Genomic DNA, 14,955 nt, shown 5'->3' with positions numbered 1-14,955 from the left:
ATGCAGGATTAATTTGTGGCATATTAAATATAAGCCTGGTTGTGTTGTGGCTAATAGAGTATATATATGTCTTGTGTTTATTTACTGTTGTAGTCATTCCCAGCTGAATATCAGGTCACCCCCGGCTCTCACAGCATCTTCCCTATCTGAATAGCTTCAACTCCCCACTAGTCCTTCACTTGCACTTTACTCATCCACAAATCTTTCATCCTCGCTCAAATTAATGGGGAAATTGTCGCTTTCTCGGTCCGAATCTCTCTCACTTCATGCGGCCATCATTGTAAACAATAGGGAACTTTGCGTATATGTTCAACTGACTACGTCACGCTACTTCCGGTAGGGGCAAGCCTTTTTTTTTATCAGATACCAAAAGTTGCAATCTTTATCGTCGTTGTTCTATACTAAATCCTTTCAGCAAAAATATGGCAATATCGCGAAATGATCAAGTATGACACATAGAATAGATCTGCTATCCCCGTTTAAATAAAAAAAATTCATTTCAGTAGGCCTTTAATGTCATGTTTGACTTTGAAAATATTGAAAATTGAATGTCCTCAAATGGTTAAACTTTGAAAAAGTACTGATGCATGTGTGTTAGGGGTTTTACAGTTGCCACACGATACACATTAAAATTGGGAGGAAGTGTAAGTGTAAGTTGTAGTGGCATGTCTACAACGTGGTAAAGAAATATTTGCAGTTTTTGGTCAGAAATAGTGCCATGCCAACGAGAGCAAAATCTAAGCAGTTTTATGTATCGTTTTTGGACCCTAAATGAATAACCTGCGACCTTAAAACAGAGTTATGTTGTGAATAGAGATGTCCGATAATGGCTTTTTTGCCGATATTCCGATATTGTCCAACTCTTAATTACCGATTCCGATATCAACCGATACCGATATATACAGTCGTGGAATTAACACATTATTATGCCTAATTTTGTTGTGACGCCCCGCTGGATGCATTAAACAATGTAACAAGGTTTTCCAAAATAAATCAACTCAAGTTATGGAAAAAAGTGCCAACATGGCACTGCCATATTTATTATTGAAGTCACAAAGTGCATTATTTTTTTAAACATGCCTCAAAACAGCAGCTTGGAATTTGGGACATGCTCTCCCTGAGAGAGCATGAGGAGGTTAAAGTGTGGGGTGTGGGGGGTGTATATTGTAGCGTCCCGGAAGAGTTAGTGCTGCAAGGGGTTCCGGGTATTTGTTCTGTTGTGTTTATGTTGTGTTACGGTGCGGATGTTCTCCCGAAATGTGTTTGTCATTCTTGTTTGGTGTGGTTTCACAGTGTGGCTCATATTTGTAACAGTGTTTAAGTTGTTTTTACGGTCACCCTCAGTGTGACCTGTATGGCTGTTGACCAAGTATGCATTGCATTCACTCGTGTGTGTGAAAAGCTGTAGATATTATGTGACTGGGCCGGCACGCAAATGCAGTGCCTTTAAGGTTTATTGGCGCTCTGAACACAGCGGCGTTTTAAAGTCATACATTTTACTTTTTGAAACCGATACCGATAATTTTGAAACCGATACCGATAATTTCCGATATTACATTTCAATCAATCAATCAATGTTTATTTATATAGCCCTAAATCACAAGTGTCTCAAAGGGCTGTACAAGCCACAACGACATCCTCGGTACAGAGCCCACATACGGGCAAGGAAAACTCACCCCAGTGGGACGTCAATGTGAATGACTATGAGAAACCTTGGAGAGGACCGCATATGTGGGTAACCCCCCCTTCTAGGGGAGACCATTTATCGGCCGATAATATCGGACTGCCGATATTATCGGACATCTCTAGTTGTGAACCATGAAGATGGTGTACCGTCCCACCCCTAATGCGTTTTTAACTTTTAAAATCCCGCGGCATCGGTCACGTACCGTTTCTGTGAGTCTTCATGTGACACTTGAGACTAGACTTCTGGTTGAAGCAGCGGCCGCAGATGTCGCAGCCGTACGGCTTCTCGCCTGTGTGGATGCGTAAATGGCGCTCTAGGTGTCCGGCGCGCACAAACATCTTCCCGCAGTACGAGCAGATGAAGCACTTCTTCGGCCTGGACGTCTGGTAGAAGGAGCTTGTGCCATTCTGGGACTCGGCGGCAGCGTCGTCGGTTATCCGACAGACTCCCGGCGTTGCATATGGTGGCTGTGACATCATGTGGTTGCTGACCTCTCCGAAAGATTTCCCTGGGAAGGTGAAGGTGCTGCAAGAAGACTCCGCGTGTGGCGAGACTAACGGTCTACCACCTGGGAAGGAAATGGCATCCTGTGCTGATCTCTCTGCTTGTTCGCTATTGGTCGGGCCATTAGACCTGGGCGATCTCTGCTGACCGTTAGTGTCCACCTCTTCTCTTTTTGGCAGTGTTACGCTCTCCTCCAGCAGCTCAGGCTTGACTTGAGCTGATGTCTGGGACGATTCGGTCAAAGAAATCAGCTTGGCTGCGGCATGATTGTCTCCCTCTGTTGGTGGCCGCTGCGTGTCGGCACTGTTTTGTTTCTGTGCCGCCATTTGGACGTCTGTTGGTGTGACCTGCAGACCTGTGAGTACAGACGGACATTTTATTTATCTTATTAATATTATTTCAGTCATTTCATTGTTGGAACGTACATCTTTGGTGAATCTTCATGTGCTCCTTGAGACTGCACTTCTGATTAAAGCGTCTCCCGCAGATCTCGCAGCGGAACGGTTTCTCTCCCGTGTGAATCCTTTTGTGCCTCTCCAGGTTTCCAGAGTGCTCGAAACATTTGCCGCAGAACGGACAGGCAAAGCCTCTCTTGAACATCAAGCGGTTGACCATCCTCCTTCGCATGGTGCTGTACAGGTTGCGGTGTGGACTGCGGCCATACGAGCTGCTACACGGTGCGGCCTGCCGGATGTCCATGGGAGACTCGGAAGCTGCTACATAGGGGTTGCTGGGCGGGTTTTGACGCCGTCTCCACTCAGCGTCAGCATTTTCATACCGGTTCTGCTCTTCTACAAGCTGTCCGGGTCGACCGCATTGATCCTCTTCTTGGGGTTCTCGCTTTACAGGTACGTCATGATTCGGAAAGTCACTTAGGACCTTTTCAGGATTCGCCCTCTCAGCCTCAGAGGCGCTCAGACTCTCTGTGGACATAAAAGTAGGCACATTGTCACTCATTTGGCTGCTACTAGGGATGGGGATATGGCCTAAAATGTATACTGCGATATACAGTATATATTGCAGCTTCCTGCAATATACTTGGTATCTATAAACAATAATAGAAGCATTTCAAATAGGTTACAAAGGCTCCTAAGTTGGCTGCTGACATATGCGATAATTAACATACTGCAGTGTTTCCCACACATTCATTTTGTTTCACTTTATGTTGCTGGTAAATAATATGGTTGTAGTAGTAGGCTAAAGTTAAATTATTTAGTATGCACTAATTAAAGGTGCAGAGCTTTAAGAGACATTTAAGCTTTTATATTTTATAAGATATATTTTTTTGTAAGAACCACAATTAATAAATATATTTCAGTGAATAACTTATTGTCCAAATCTGTATATAAATATGTACATAAAGTGTTGTAATTATATTGTAAAATGGATGGCTGAATGGATGGATGGACGTTTAAAACAAAACTGTTATTATTAATTAGTAAGTATACATTTTTTTAGCCTTTTTAGAGAAAATCATATCATTGTAGTAAATTATGCAAATGACTCGATGATGTCATGGTGCCACGCCCCCACCGCCACAGGTATCTTGGCAGTTTATGGGAAACACTGTACTGTGTCATTTCCTGCTGTATTATTTTTTCAAAATGATTATTTATCTACTTGCTAATGCACCATTAATATCTGGTTACTTTCTGTTGCAACATGGTTCTATCTACACTTGTTAAAATGTAATAAACACTGTGGAGAGGCGGGGCCGGCAGTCCGACAGCGAGGCAGGGCACACCGGAGCCCGCTCCAAGATGGCGGCGAGGAGGCGTGGACTGCGAGCCGGCGGCGAGGCGGGCCGCGCCGGGATCGACGCCGCAAACATTATCAAGTGCGTGGATTGCCCAGCTGGTGACAATCAAATAATCGTCTCGCACTGTATAAAAGGGCGGCAGCCGTGAACGTGGGGAAGAGAGACGGAGAGAAGAGACGGAGCCAACGAGAAGCGGATGCCGAGCGAGAGCGAAAAAGAGCCCAAGGAAGAAGACGACGCAAGAAGCTGAAAAGCTGGAGCGGAAGAGCGAGCAGCAGACGGAAAGGCTGAAAAGCAACCCGGAAGAGACTTTGTTATTGAAAAATAAAAAGAAGTCTAAACCTGCTCGCCAGAATGTCCTTCCTTGGTGGTCCCTGGAACCAGCACGACAGCAAGCGACTGTCACAAACACATATTCTTCTGTTTGGATAATTTACATTAGTTTTGGGAGATACTACAAATTTGGGTATCAAACCAATACCAAGGAGGGTCGATTTTGGTTATACCAATGCTGGTACTGACAGGATTACTTAATGATTACATTTTTGATCACAATTACGATCAGATGGATGGATGGCGGAGGTAACAATATCAATATACTGCTTGGATTTACATGACGTCATGTCGAGCTCATCAAGTATGCGTTGTGGCCAGGCCAGCGTCTGTTCTCAACGGGTACGAGGTGCCATTTAGCCTTTCTCAAAGAAAAAATGCCTCTATGCTTGCATTGTTTTCAGCTGTACGAACTGTTCAAATCGCAAAAAAAGATCAACGTTTCTTCAGAGGTGCCGTATTTTTCGGACTATAAGTCGCACCGGACGAAAATGCATAATAAAGAAGGAAAAAAACATATATAAGTCGCACTGGAGTATAAGTCGCATTTTTTGGGGAAATTTATTTGATATAACCCAACACCAAGAATAGACATTTGAAAGGCAATTTAAAATAAATAAAGAATAGTGAACAACAGGCTGAATAAGTGTACGTTATATGAGGCATAAATAACCAACTGAGAACGTGCCTGGTATGTTAACGTAACATATTATGGTAAATGTCATTCAAATAACTATAACATATAGAACATGCTATACGTTTACCAAACAATCTGTCACTCCTAATCGCTAAATCCGATGAAATCTTATACGTCTAGTCTCTAACGTGAATGATCGAAATAATATTATTTGATATTTTACGGTAATGTGTTAATAATTTCACACATAAGTCGCTCCTGAGTATAAGTCGCACCCCCGGCCAAACTATGAAAAAAACTGCGACTTATAGTCCGAAAAATACGGTAATCAAGAAGGGCGAAAGACAACGATAAAAGTGGCACGCACTCCAGTCCAAGAGCGCAGTGTCGAAGAACGCACAAGTTTGCAGTGACCACTTCGTTAAAAGGTTTGTTTGATATATTTTAAATATACTTTACTCGTTTAGTATTTCCCGTTAAAGTTTTATTTTGATATTGTTTATATTTTATTTTTTACCAAACAGAAACTAGAAAGTCAGGGTCAATGATACTTTGTCAGGAAAGATACTTCCACGTTTCCCCTCTTGTTTATTTTGTACACAAATTGTGTCCGAGTACATATGACAACAGAACAAAAATCAAATATGGTGACGATTCAGAAATTGTTAGTTTGTTGAATGGATATGCAGTCACTAGCGGTAGCTGTCGAGTGCTAGTCGAGCAGTTTGTTTACAAAGACGCGTCCTCGCAAGACGCGACGTTCTAAGAATCATGGAATGCAACCTTACCTGAGTTATAACGATGCGAGATTATCTGGGAGAGTCTTGATACCAATTTTCTTGACCCAGCCACACAAATAACTTGTAGACCTACATGCTTTTCCAAATTTCCATCGGTTTTGTCGTGTAGACTGACATTTGGAGCACAAGATAGTTCGATATATCTCGGAACTCCACCAAAAGATAATCCTTGATATCACTCGACAAAATCTTTTCTGGAAAAGTACAGGGATCTATTCAATTGCATGGTTTGATGCTCATTACTGCTTTTTGCAGGAAGATCTTGGCCCTTCGCGTACTCAGAGAGTTTGCGCGCTGCTTGCTGCAAAACAGCCATCTTGGCTTGGTTGACCACCATTGTCAGAATAATTGTATCTAAGTTATCATAAAACTTTGTGTTTCCATGAGTTCCCGGCGAGAGGACAAAAGCTGTCTTTGATTCTACCAAGCAGAATGCTTGTAAAACTCCACTGTGTACAATGGGAAGCGACATGAAGGCGTCGGTTTCTTTCTTCTATTGTAATCCACAGAAAGATTTTGTCTTGACCCGAGATCTACAAAGCGGAGAGAAAGAAGGACCTGCCCAAGCTCCAGGCACCTCTTTGAACTGTTTTAAGACCTTTTCTTTGAACTGCTTTGTAACCAAAGGCATGGCTGTTTACGACCCCCCTCCCTTAGAAACAGCTGTTGCCATGTAATCAGGGAAAGTCCAAATAAAAGAGGAGGCGTACAATCTTTCGTCAGAGATGGTGGAGACTGTATAAGAGTACACCCCAGACGTTTCTCCTCATCCATCCATCCATTTTCTACCGCTTATTCCCTTCGGGATCGCGGGGGGCACTGGAGCCTATCTCAGCTACAATTGGGCGGAAGGCGGGGTACACCCTGGACAAGTCGCCACCTCATCGCAGGGCCAACACAGATAGACAGACAACATTCACACTCACATTCACACACTAGGGCCAATTTTAGTGTTGCCAATCAACTTATCCCCAGGTGCATGTCTTTGGAGGTGGGAGGAAGCCGGAGTACCCGGAGGGAACCCACACAGTCACGGGGAGAACATGCAAACTCCACACAGAAAGATCCAGAGCCCGGAATTGAACCCCAGACTACTCAGCACCTTTGTATTGTGAGGCAGACGCACTAACCCCTCTTCCACCGTGCTGCCCCGTTTCTCCTCAATTGAGCCAAATTTAATTCTGTCTCTGTTTAATTCCTTGCTTCTTGTCTTGTTTAATAGATGTCATCAGTGTTTGAACCTGACAACCATTGTTTTTCACTCCCGGGAAGAAATCACGTGACAGAATACAAGTAATTGGCTTTGATCTGCGCCATTCTGTGTGCAAGGACTTATTTCCTGAGATTTGTAAGCAATAACAAAAACAACAAAAGATTTTGTGATTTAATAAAATATTGATCCAATTATTTTAGTATCACCCATATACGGACACAATATTTGGTATTGCTACCATCGATATTTATTTCGATCTGCCCACCTTTGTTTACATTCAAGAGCTCAAGCTTAGCTGTTAGCAGTAGAGGTGGGGGAAATAATCGTTTTTTAGAAGAGGCGCAATTCGGACATGGACGATTATAGTAAACGTCAATAATCGATTTATTTATTGTAAATAAAGTAATGCAGACAGCGCTAAAATTTGACTGACTGCAGCGAGCCACCTCACCGAGAGATCCGACCAGCTCCTTTTATTTTAGGGCACTTATGTTCCAGTTTTGCACACATATAATAAATGTGGGAATTAATTTAACTGTTTCTTATACCAAATTTTTTTTTTTTTTTAAAGATGCAAGTGATAAATGCGTATTTAGTGAAACAAAAACAAATGTAAAACGGCATCCATATACCCATATTAAAGATGCATTAATAATGGAGTTTGAATCGAATCGTAGCTCCTGAATCGTAATCGTAATCGAATCATGAGGTGCCCAAAGATTCCCAACTTTAGTTAACAGGCCTTATTGTATCCTCCTACAGTGTGTAGTGTAGCATGTTCTGCTATTATTTGTCTTCCAGTGATGATAGTTGTTTTTTTGCGGCCATGGAGGCGAGGATTTCTGACTGAGAATACGTCATCAACATGCATTATCACAATATAAAGAATATAAAGCTCTATTGTTAGTCAGTTGATTTAATTTATATTGCATATTGTCTATGTCGCACAACCCTAGCTAGAGGCTGCCATGATGGATTACTATGGATCATCAACCATCTTAAAAATCCCTTATGAGGGTCTTCATCCATCCATCCATTTCCTACCGTTTTTGCCTCTTGGGGTCGCGGGGTTGTTGGAGCCTATCTCAGCTGCATCTAGGCAGAAGGCAAAGTACACCTTGGACAAGTTGCTACCTTATCGCAGGGCCAACACAGATAGACAACCATTTACACGCACATTTACGCACTAAGGCCAATTTTAGTGTTGCCAAACACCCTATGCCCAGGTGCATGTCCTATCTCTGGAAATAAGTAGAGAAAAACAATTTTTTTTTTATTAAGACGCAAGTTAAGGGCTGCAATGAGACAGAACAAGACTAATAAACTGACAGGACAAATACAGCCCATAAATCAGACTGGTTCATTAAAAAAACGACCAACATTTTTGCAGCAGGTTCCTAAAACCATTAGAGTGTTCCCGTCATGTGAACAATCTGTGACCAACGTTTCTGCGGTAGAGCTTTAGACACAGAAATGGGCTCCTTTCACATGGATGATATTTGACTTGCTTTTGTGGAGTATATTTCAAAAAACAGAAGTGCGCTCATCTCAAGTACACAATATTTAACTATGTTTTGACAGTGTAACATCGGTTTAAAACATCAGACCGCGCTGGTCAAATAAAGAATATTTGACTGTTTTGCAAAGTAACTTAAAACTGCAGTGTTCTTGTTTCTTTAAAATTTGGACTATTGCAGGGCCTTGCATTAACTTTACACGCAAAATTAGAACCAATAGTGAAGAATGTGTGAATCGTTCCACACCACGCACTCGTGCTATAAGTAAATAGATGTTAAAATACTTATTTAGTAGCTAAAAACACGTAAAAGCAAGCATTTTGATTCCGTGAATAAGTCGTATACATGCCTCGATGTCTTATCAGTGTTTCCCACACATTCGTTTATTTGTGGCGGCCCGCCACGAAAGAATTAAGGCCGCCACAAAAAAAAAATGTTTTATTTTTTTTGTCCTGTCCAGCTTCTCAGGCAAATCATATAGTTGATGTAGATGCCCATATCGGCTGTTCAGATTTACTTTACAAAAGAGAAGTGTAGGATCAAGATTTTTGGAGCTCTTTGTTCAGTGGATCAGATGTTTGATGAAGCTCTGTCTATCTACCACCACTACTGTTTTCTGTTTATTTGTTACTGACTGTGGCAGGACACCTCTGCCTCTGTTTCACTTTATGTTGCTGGTAAATAATATGGTTGTAGTAGTAGGCTAAAGTTAAATTATTTAGTATGCACTAATTAAAGGGGCAGAGCTTTAAGAGACATTTTAGCTTTTATATTTTTATAAGATATATTTTTTGTAAGAACCACAATTAATAAATATATTTCAGTGAATAACTTATTGTTCAAATCTGTATATAAATATGTACATAAAGTGTTGTAATTATATTGTAAAATGGATGGATGGATGGATGGACGCTTGTTTAAAACAAAACTGTTATTAATTAGTAAGTATACATTTTTTGAGCCTTTTTAGAGAAAATCATATCATTGTAGTATATTATGCAAATTACTCGATTATGTCATGGTGACCACGCACATAGCCACGCCCCCACCGCCGCAGGTATCTTGGCAGTTTATGGGAAACACTGCTTATAACCTGTGATTTTGTTACTATATCTGAGGTTTATTCTAAGCCATGCAAGTCTAAACGATCCAGACAAACTACTACTACTAGCATTTTTGCAGCAGGTTCCTAAAACCATTAGTGTTCCCGTCATGTGAACAATCTTTGACCGACGTTTCTGCGGTAGAGCTTTAGACACAGAAATGGGCTCCTTTCACATGGATGATATTTGACTTGCTTTTGTGGCGTATATATTCCAAAAAAACAGAAGTGCGCTCATCTCAAGTACACAATCTTTAACTACGTTTTGACAGTGTAACATAGGTTTAAAATATCAGACCGCGCCTATCAAATAAATGATACATGGGTTATACTTGTATAGCGCTTTTCTACCTTCAAGGTACTCAAAGCGCTTTGACAGTATTTCCACATTCACACACACATTCACACACTGATGGCGGGAGCTGCCATGCAAGGCGCTAACCAGCAGCCATCAGGAGCAAGGGTGAAGTGTCTTGCCCAAGGACACAACGGACGTGACTAGGATGGTAGAAGGTGGGGATTGAACCCCAGTAACCAGCAACCCTCCGATTGCTGGCACGGCCACTCTACCAACTTCGCCACGCCGCCCCATAAAGAATCTTTGACTACTGTTTTGCAATGTAACAGTTTAAAAACTGCAGGGTTCTTGTTTCTTTAACATTAGACTATCGCAGGGCCTTGCATTAACTTTACACGCAAAGTTAGAACCAATAGTGAAGGATTTTGGAATCGTTTCACACCCCGCGTGCTATGTTAAAATAGTTATTTGGTAGCTAAAAACACGTAAAAGCAGGCATTTTGATTCCGTAAATAAGTCGTATACTCGTATACGTGCTTCGATGTCTTATAACCTGTGATTTTGTTACTATATCTGAGGTGTATTCTAAGTCATGCAAGTCTAAACGATCCAGAAAATGTTTCCTAAAACCATTAGTGTTCCTGTTATGTAAACAATCTTTGACCAACATTTCTGCGGTAGGGCTTTAGACACAGAAATGGGCTCCTTTCACATGGATGATCTTTGACTAACTTTTGTAGAGTCCATCCATCCATTTTCTACCGCTTGTCCCTTTCGGGGTTGCGGGGGGGTCGCTGGAGCCTATCTCAGCTACATTCGGGCGGTAGGCGGGGTACACCCTGGACAGGTCGCCACCTCATCGCAGGGCCAACGCTTGATTGATTGATTGATTGAGACTTTTATTAGTAGGTTGCATAGTGAAGTACATATTCCGTACAATTGACCACTAAATGGTAACACCCGGATAAGTTTTTCAACTTGTTTAAGTCGGGGTCCACTTAAATTGATTCATGATACAGATATATACTATCATATATACTATCATCATAATACAGTCATCACACAAGATAATCACATTGAATTATTTACATTATTTACAATCAGGGGTGTGGAGGGGGGGGGGGAGATAGACAGACAACATTCCCACTCACATTCACACACTAGGGCCCATTTAGTGTTGCCAATTAGCCTATCCCCAGGTGCATGTCTTTTGTAGAGTATATTCCAAAAAACAGAAGTGCGCTCATCTCAAGTACACAATCTTTAACTATGTTTTGACAGTGTAACATAGGTTTAAAACATCAGATTAGAACCAATAGTGAAGAATGTGTGAATCTTTTCACACCACGCATGCGTGCTATAAGTAAATAGAGACGTTAAAAGTTATTTACTAGTAGCTAAAAACACGTAAAAGCAAGCATTTTGATTTGAATAAGTCGTATACGTGCCTCGATGTCTTATAACCTGTGATTTTGTTACTATATCTGAGGTTTATTCTAAGCCATGCAGGTCTAAACGACCCAGACAAACTACTACTAGTAAAAAGTAGCTCCATGTGAAGTGTGCATCTACAGTGGGGTCTACATCACCATTCAAGCCGAGGGGCTGCACTCGCAGGCCCGTCGTGAGTCTGGCGGCTCTCAGCTCGCCATGTAGCACCTCCACGCTGCTTCTCAGCCTCCTGATCTCATGCTCCCGCTGGGACACCTCCAGTCGAAGCACCACCATGCCGTCCTCCACTACTTTGGCGATCTGAGCCGCGGCGGCGTTACACATAGCGGTGATGATGGAGCCTATCTGGTTGTGGAGAGCCACGCCGGTCGACATGGTGGCTGTGCGGGCCAGACAACGACAACAAGTAATAACTGGAGAAGCCCCCCTACTAAGGCTCCAAGGTGGCCGCCTGTAGAATCTTTTAACGCAGAGGAGTGGTCGACCGTTAGCTTGGCGCGGCCATCCTGAACGCTGCTTTGAGCTAGCAGGCTAGCAAGTAGCTCACTGTAAACAAAGCGCGGCTTCGGGCGGAAGTCGTGGCAGCAGTACCGTAAAGCAGCGAGAAAAGTCGCAACCGTGTTCGTCTTCACTTCGCTCGGTCACGTGACGAGATGGGATTCATGGCTCTTTTAAAGGGAGCCGGATCTTGAGGAGCTTTTTCCTTACTGCTCCTTATTATAGGTCTTTTTTTTCTCTAAACAGTATTTTTGTTTTAAAAGTCATAATCACTGCTAACAATTATAAGATAAGACATGGACCAAAATAATTTCAATGTACACTATTGTTACCTTAATGGTGGGAATTATTCTGAAATAATTGACTATAATTTTGTTGTTGTTGTGTTTTCATTGAAAACATTCCCTGAGGCGGTGTCATATTCCCATTATTATTTTGACTTTTTTTTTTGTAGCTCAAACGCATTTGAACAACACAGACAAATACACAAAATAAGAAATAATAAAATGTATATAAAAAGTACAGATAAAACCACAATACAAATTAGTACATGATAAAAATGTGAATACAGAATTGACTATTTGGTGTGTTTACGCACAAAACTATTTTAAATAACCTCTTTAGAACATTTGTAGCAGAAAAGTGAATCTAAATACTGCAACGTTTCCTTTGACGCGCACTTATTGTCCAGGAATGTCAAACTCATTTTAGATCGGGGGCCACATGGAGAAAAATCTACTCCCAAGTGGGCCGGACTGGTAAAATCATGGCACGATAACTTAAAAATAAAGACAACTTCAGATTGTTTTCTTTGTTTAAAAATAGAACAAGCACATTCTGGAAATGTACAAATCATAATGTTGTTGGGTTTGTCTTTTTACACTTACATGCTGCGGTTAATAGTATTCCATCTTTATTTGTTGTTATTTATATTTTCTGAATAAATTATGTGATAATATTCATCAGTCTAATCATTGGTGTTAATTTTCAATCAAGATTAAAAAAATTATATCAAAATCAAATTACAGTATATTATTTATGTAGTTTGAGGATTTTCCTCGACGAACATCATGTGGTTTATTTTGTACATATGTAGCATCATCTACAAAGATATAAATAATTGCTATTGCGACATCTAGTGGACACATTTAGAACAGCGTTTTCTTTCATTCAAAAATTTCAGGTTCATTTTTATACTTAGCAAACTCCTCCCGCGGGCCGGATAATACCTGTTCGCGGGCCTGATCCGGCCCTCGGGTCGTACGTTTGACACCTCTGGTCTAGTCCAATCACCAGTCAGCTGACACACTGATGCAGCTTTACTCTGCATCTGCACATGTATGAAAATAAACGCTCGCCGACGAAAGGCTTTCAACTGCAAAAGTTCTCATTCACTAAGTTTCCATGCAATAAATTAGTCTGATTTCTCAAATAGTTCGTTTTTTTGTATTTTCACACCTACGTGTGAAGTCCAGGGGCCGTACTTATCAAGCTTCTTAGAGTGCCATTTTACACTTAAGTCCTGAGAATTTGCGAAATTTAGTCCTACTCTCAAACTTAAGAATAAAAGCTTTTTATCAACGTTCTTAAGTCTAAGAATCACTCCTACTCTCCACGATATTTAAGAGACCTTCAGAGGTGTCTTAAGTGGTTAGGAGTTGCCAGCAGGGGATGGCACTGAGGCGAGAGAGACGTGCGCGAACATTCAGGGAGCGGAACGATGTTCTGGATTTGTTTGATGACGAGCAGCTGATCAAACGGTATCGTTTAGACAGAGCGGGTATTATTTTTGTCACAGATTTAATACTTTTCGATTCCATGTTGATTTCTGCATGTGTCTGCAGTGGGCTAGTATATATAGAGCCACCCACACCAGTTTCAAATTAGTTGCCTAATTAATGAATTGGAAAGAAAATGTTATGACAGTAGCGTATGTGTGTGGCCGTGAGGTGAGTGACGTCAGTGAGTGTGTGGGCGAGAGAAGAGAGGGAGCGGTAGCGTGAGTGCCGGCGGGGACTAGTTTGTTTTGTATTATTTTGTTGTTTATTGTCAAAATATACACTCCCATTGTCCACTTAAATATTTCCAAGATATTTCTTTATTCTTAGACAACGGATTCCCTTTCGTGATTGGTAATTTCTATGGACACAGAAATGACGTCACCTAAAATTCCATTTACGGCACATAGTAATGTCGTAATTCAGCTCTGAGTGTGACACTTAAGATTCAGTCCTACACTTCGCTGAAAGTGTGAGTAAGACGCTTGATAACTAACTTTTAAGTGCAGCTTTCAGCGAAGAATTTATTTACTCTTAAGTCAACTCTTAGCAGACTTCTTAGGAGTAATTCTGAGAAGCTTGATAAGTACGGCCCCAGGTGTCCATGCACGCGCTCTAATCCAACTATTGGTCATAAGCAGTGTGCCTCCCATACACTGGGGGGCGCTGATTAATTTTACCGCGGACAAATTAATTGCTTTTCTTGACCTACGACGTCACATTGCGGATCCTTACAACTTGTTTTAACAAACGTCCGCTGTAATATTGGCACAGATTACAAATATTGTGTCTCTAATGGCTATGCTGGTGTTAAATAGCAGACAGCATCAAGAAATGATCTCGCATTGTGCTACAAGCATGTATCGGGGCGGATGCGGGTCCGATGTAAAAAAAAAAGATCAGTAGAAGAGTTTTTATAGAAATAATTTTCGGACGAAAATCATGGAAAAAAAACCATTTGAATGTCTCAACGTTTATTCATAAGGCTCTGTGGATTGATGGAGGGAGTTTTAAATCCGAAGGAAAAGACCGTTCGTTCCCCGACTGATACTATTCTAGAAGAAGGTTGTTATTGTTCTGTACGGAAAGTTAATCAGTTTGGAGTGCACAAATGCAGCGTGAAGAGGTTTGTGTAGCGCTTTGTTATTCGCCTTTAATATACCTGTTTCGGTATCTTTCATCTCATCCGTATTTCGTTGGGGAGTCCGAATTATGCCGGTGTTCTACATTTCTTAGCTACCTTCTCAAATAAATTAAACTTTTTTTTTTTCCTCCCATCGATGCACTACAAATGGTCCTCTGCGGCTGCACACACCCCCCTTTGAGAGATCTGGGGCCGTACTTATCAAGCTTCTTAGAGGGCCATTTTACACTTAA

General features: G+C 41.4%; 1 protein-coding gene across 1 annotated transcript in view; it reads right to left on the bottom strand.

Moving 5' to 3' along the window:
• LOC133631216 (zinc finger protein 629-like) overlaps positions 1-11,889 on the bottom strand; it is a 40,917-nt gene extending 29,028 nt beyond the window's left edge. The window contains exons 1-3 of the mRNA XM_062023374.1: positions 11,440-11,889; positions 2,617-3,114; positions 1,890-2,546 (exon numbers count right to left, since the gene is read on the bottom strand). Of these exons, the coding sequence (XP_061879358.1) occupies positions 1,890-2,546; positions 2,617-3,114; positions 11,440-11,677 (1,393 nt within the window). The 5' untranslated portion in view covers positions 11,678-11,889. The remainder of the gene's footprint in view (positions 1-1,889; positions 2,547-2,616; positions 3,115-11,439) is intronic.
• Positions 11,890-14,955: the final 3,066 nt, after the last annotated feature.

Source organism: Entelurus aequoreus, linkage group LG16 (assembly GCF_033978785.1).
Source record: "Entelurus aequoreus isolate RoL-2023_Sb linkage group LG16, RoL_Eaeq_v1.1, whole genome shotgun sequence".
Lineage (NCBI taxonomy): Eukaryota > Metazoa > Chordata > Actinopteri > Syngnathiformes > Syngnathidae > Entelurus > Entelurus aequoreus.
The sequence above is the reverse complement of the archived record's forward strand: the minus strand, read 5'-3'. Positions and strand labels throughout refer to the sequence as shown.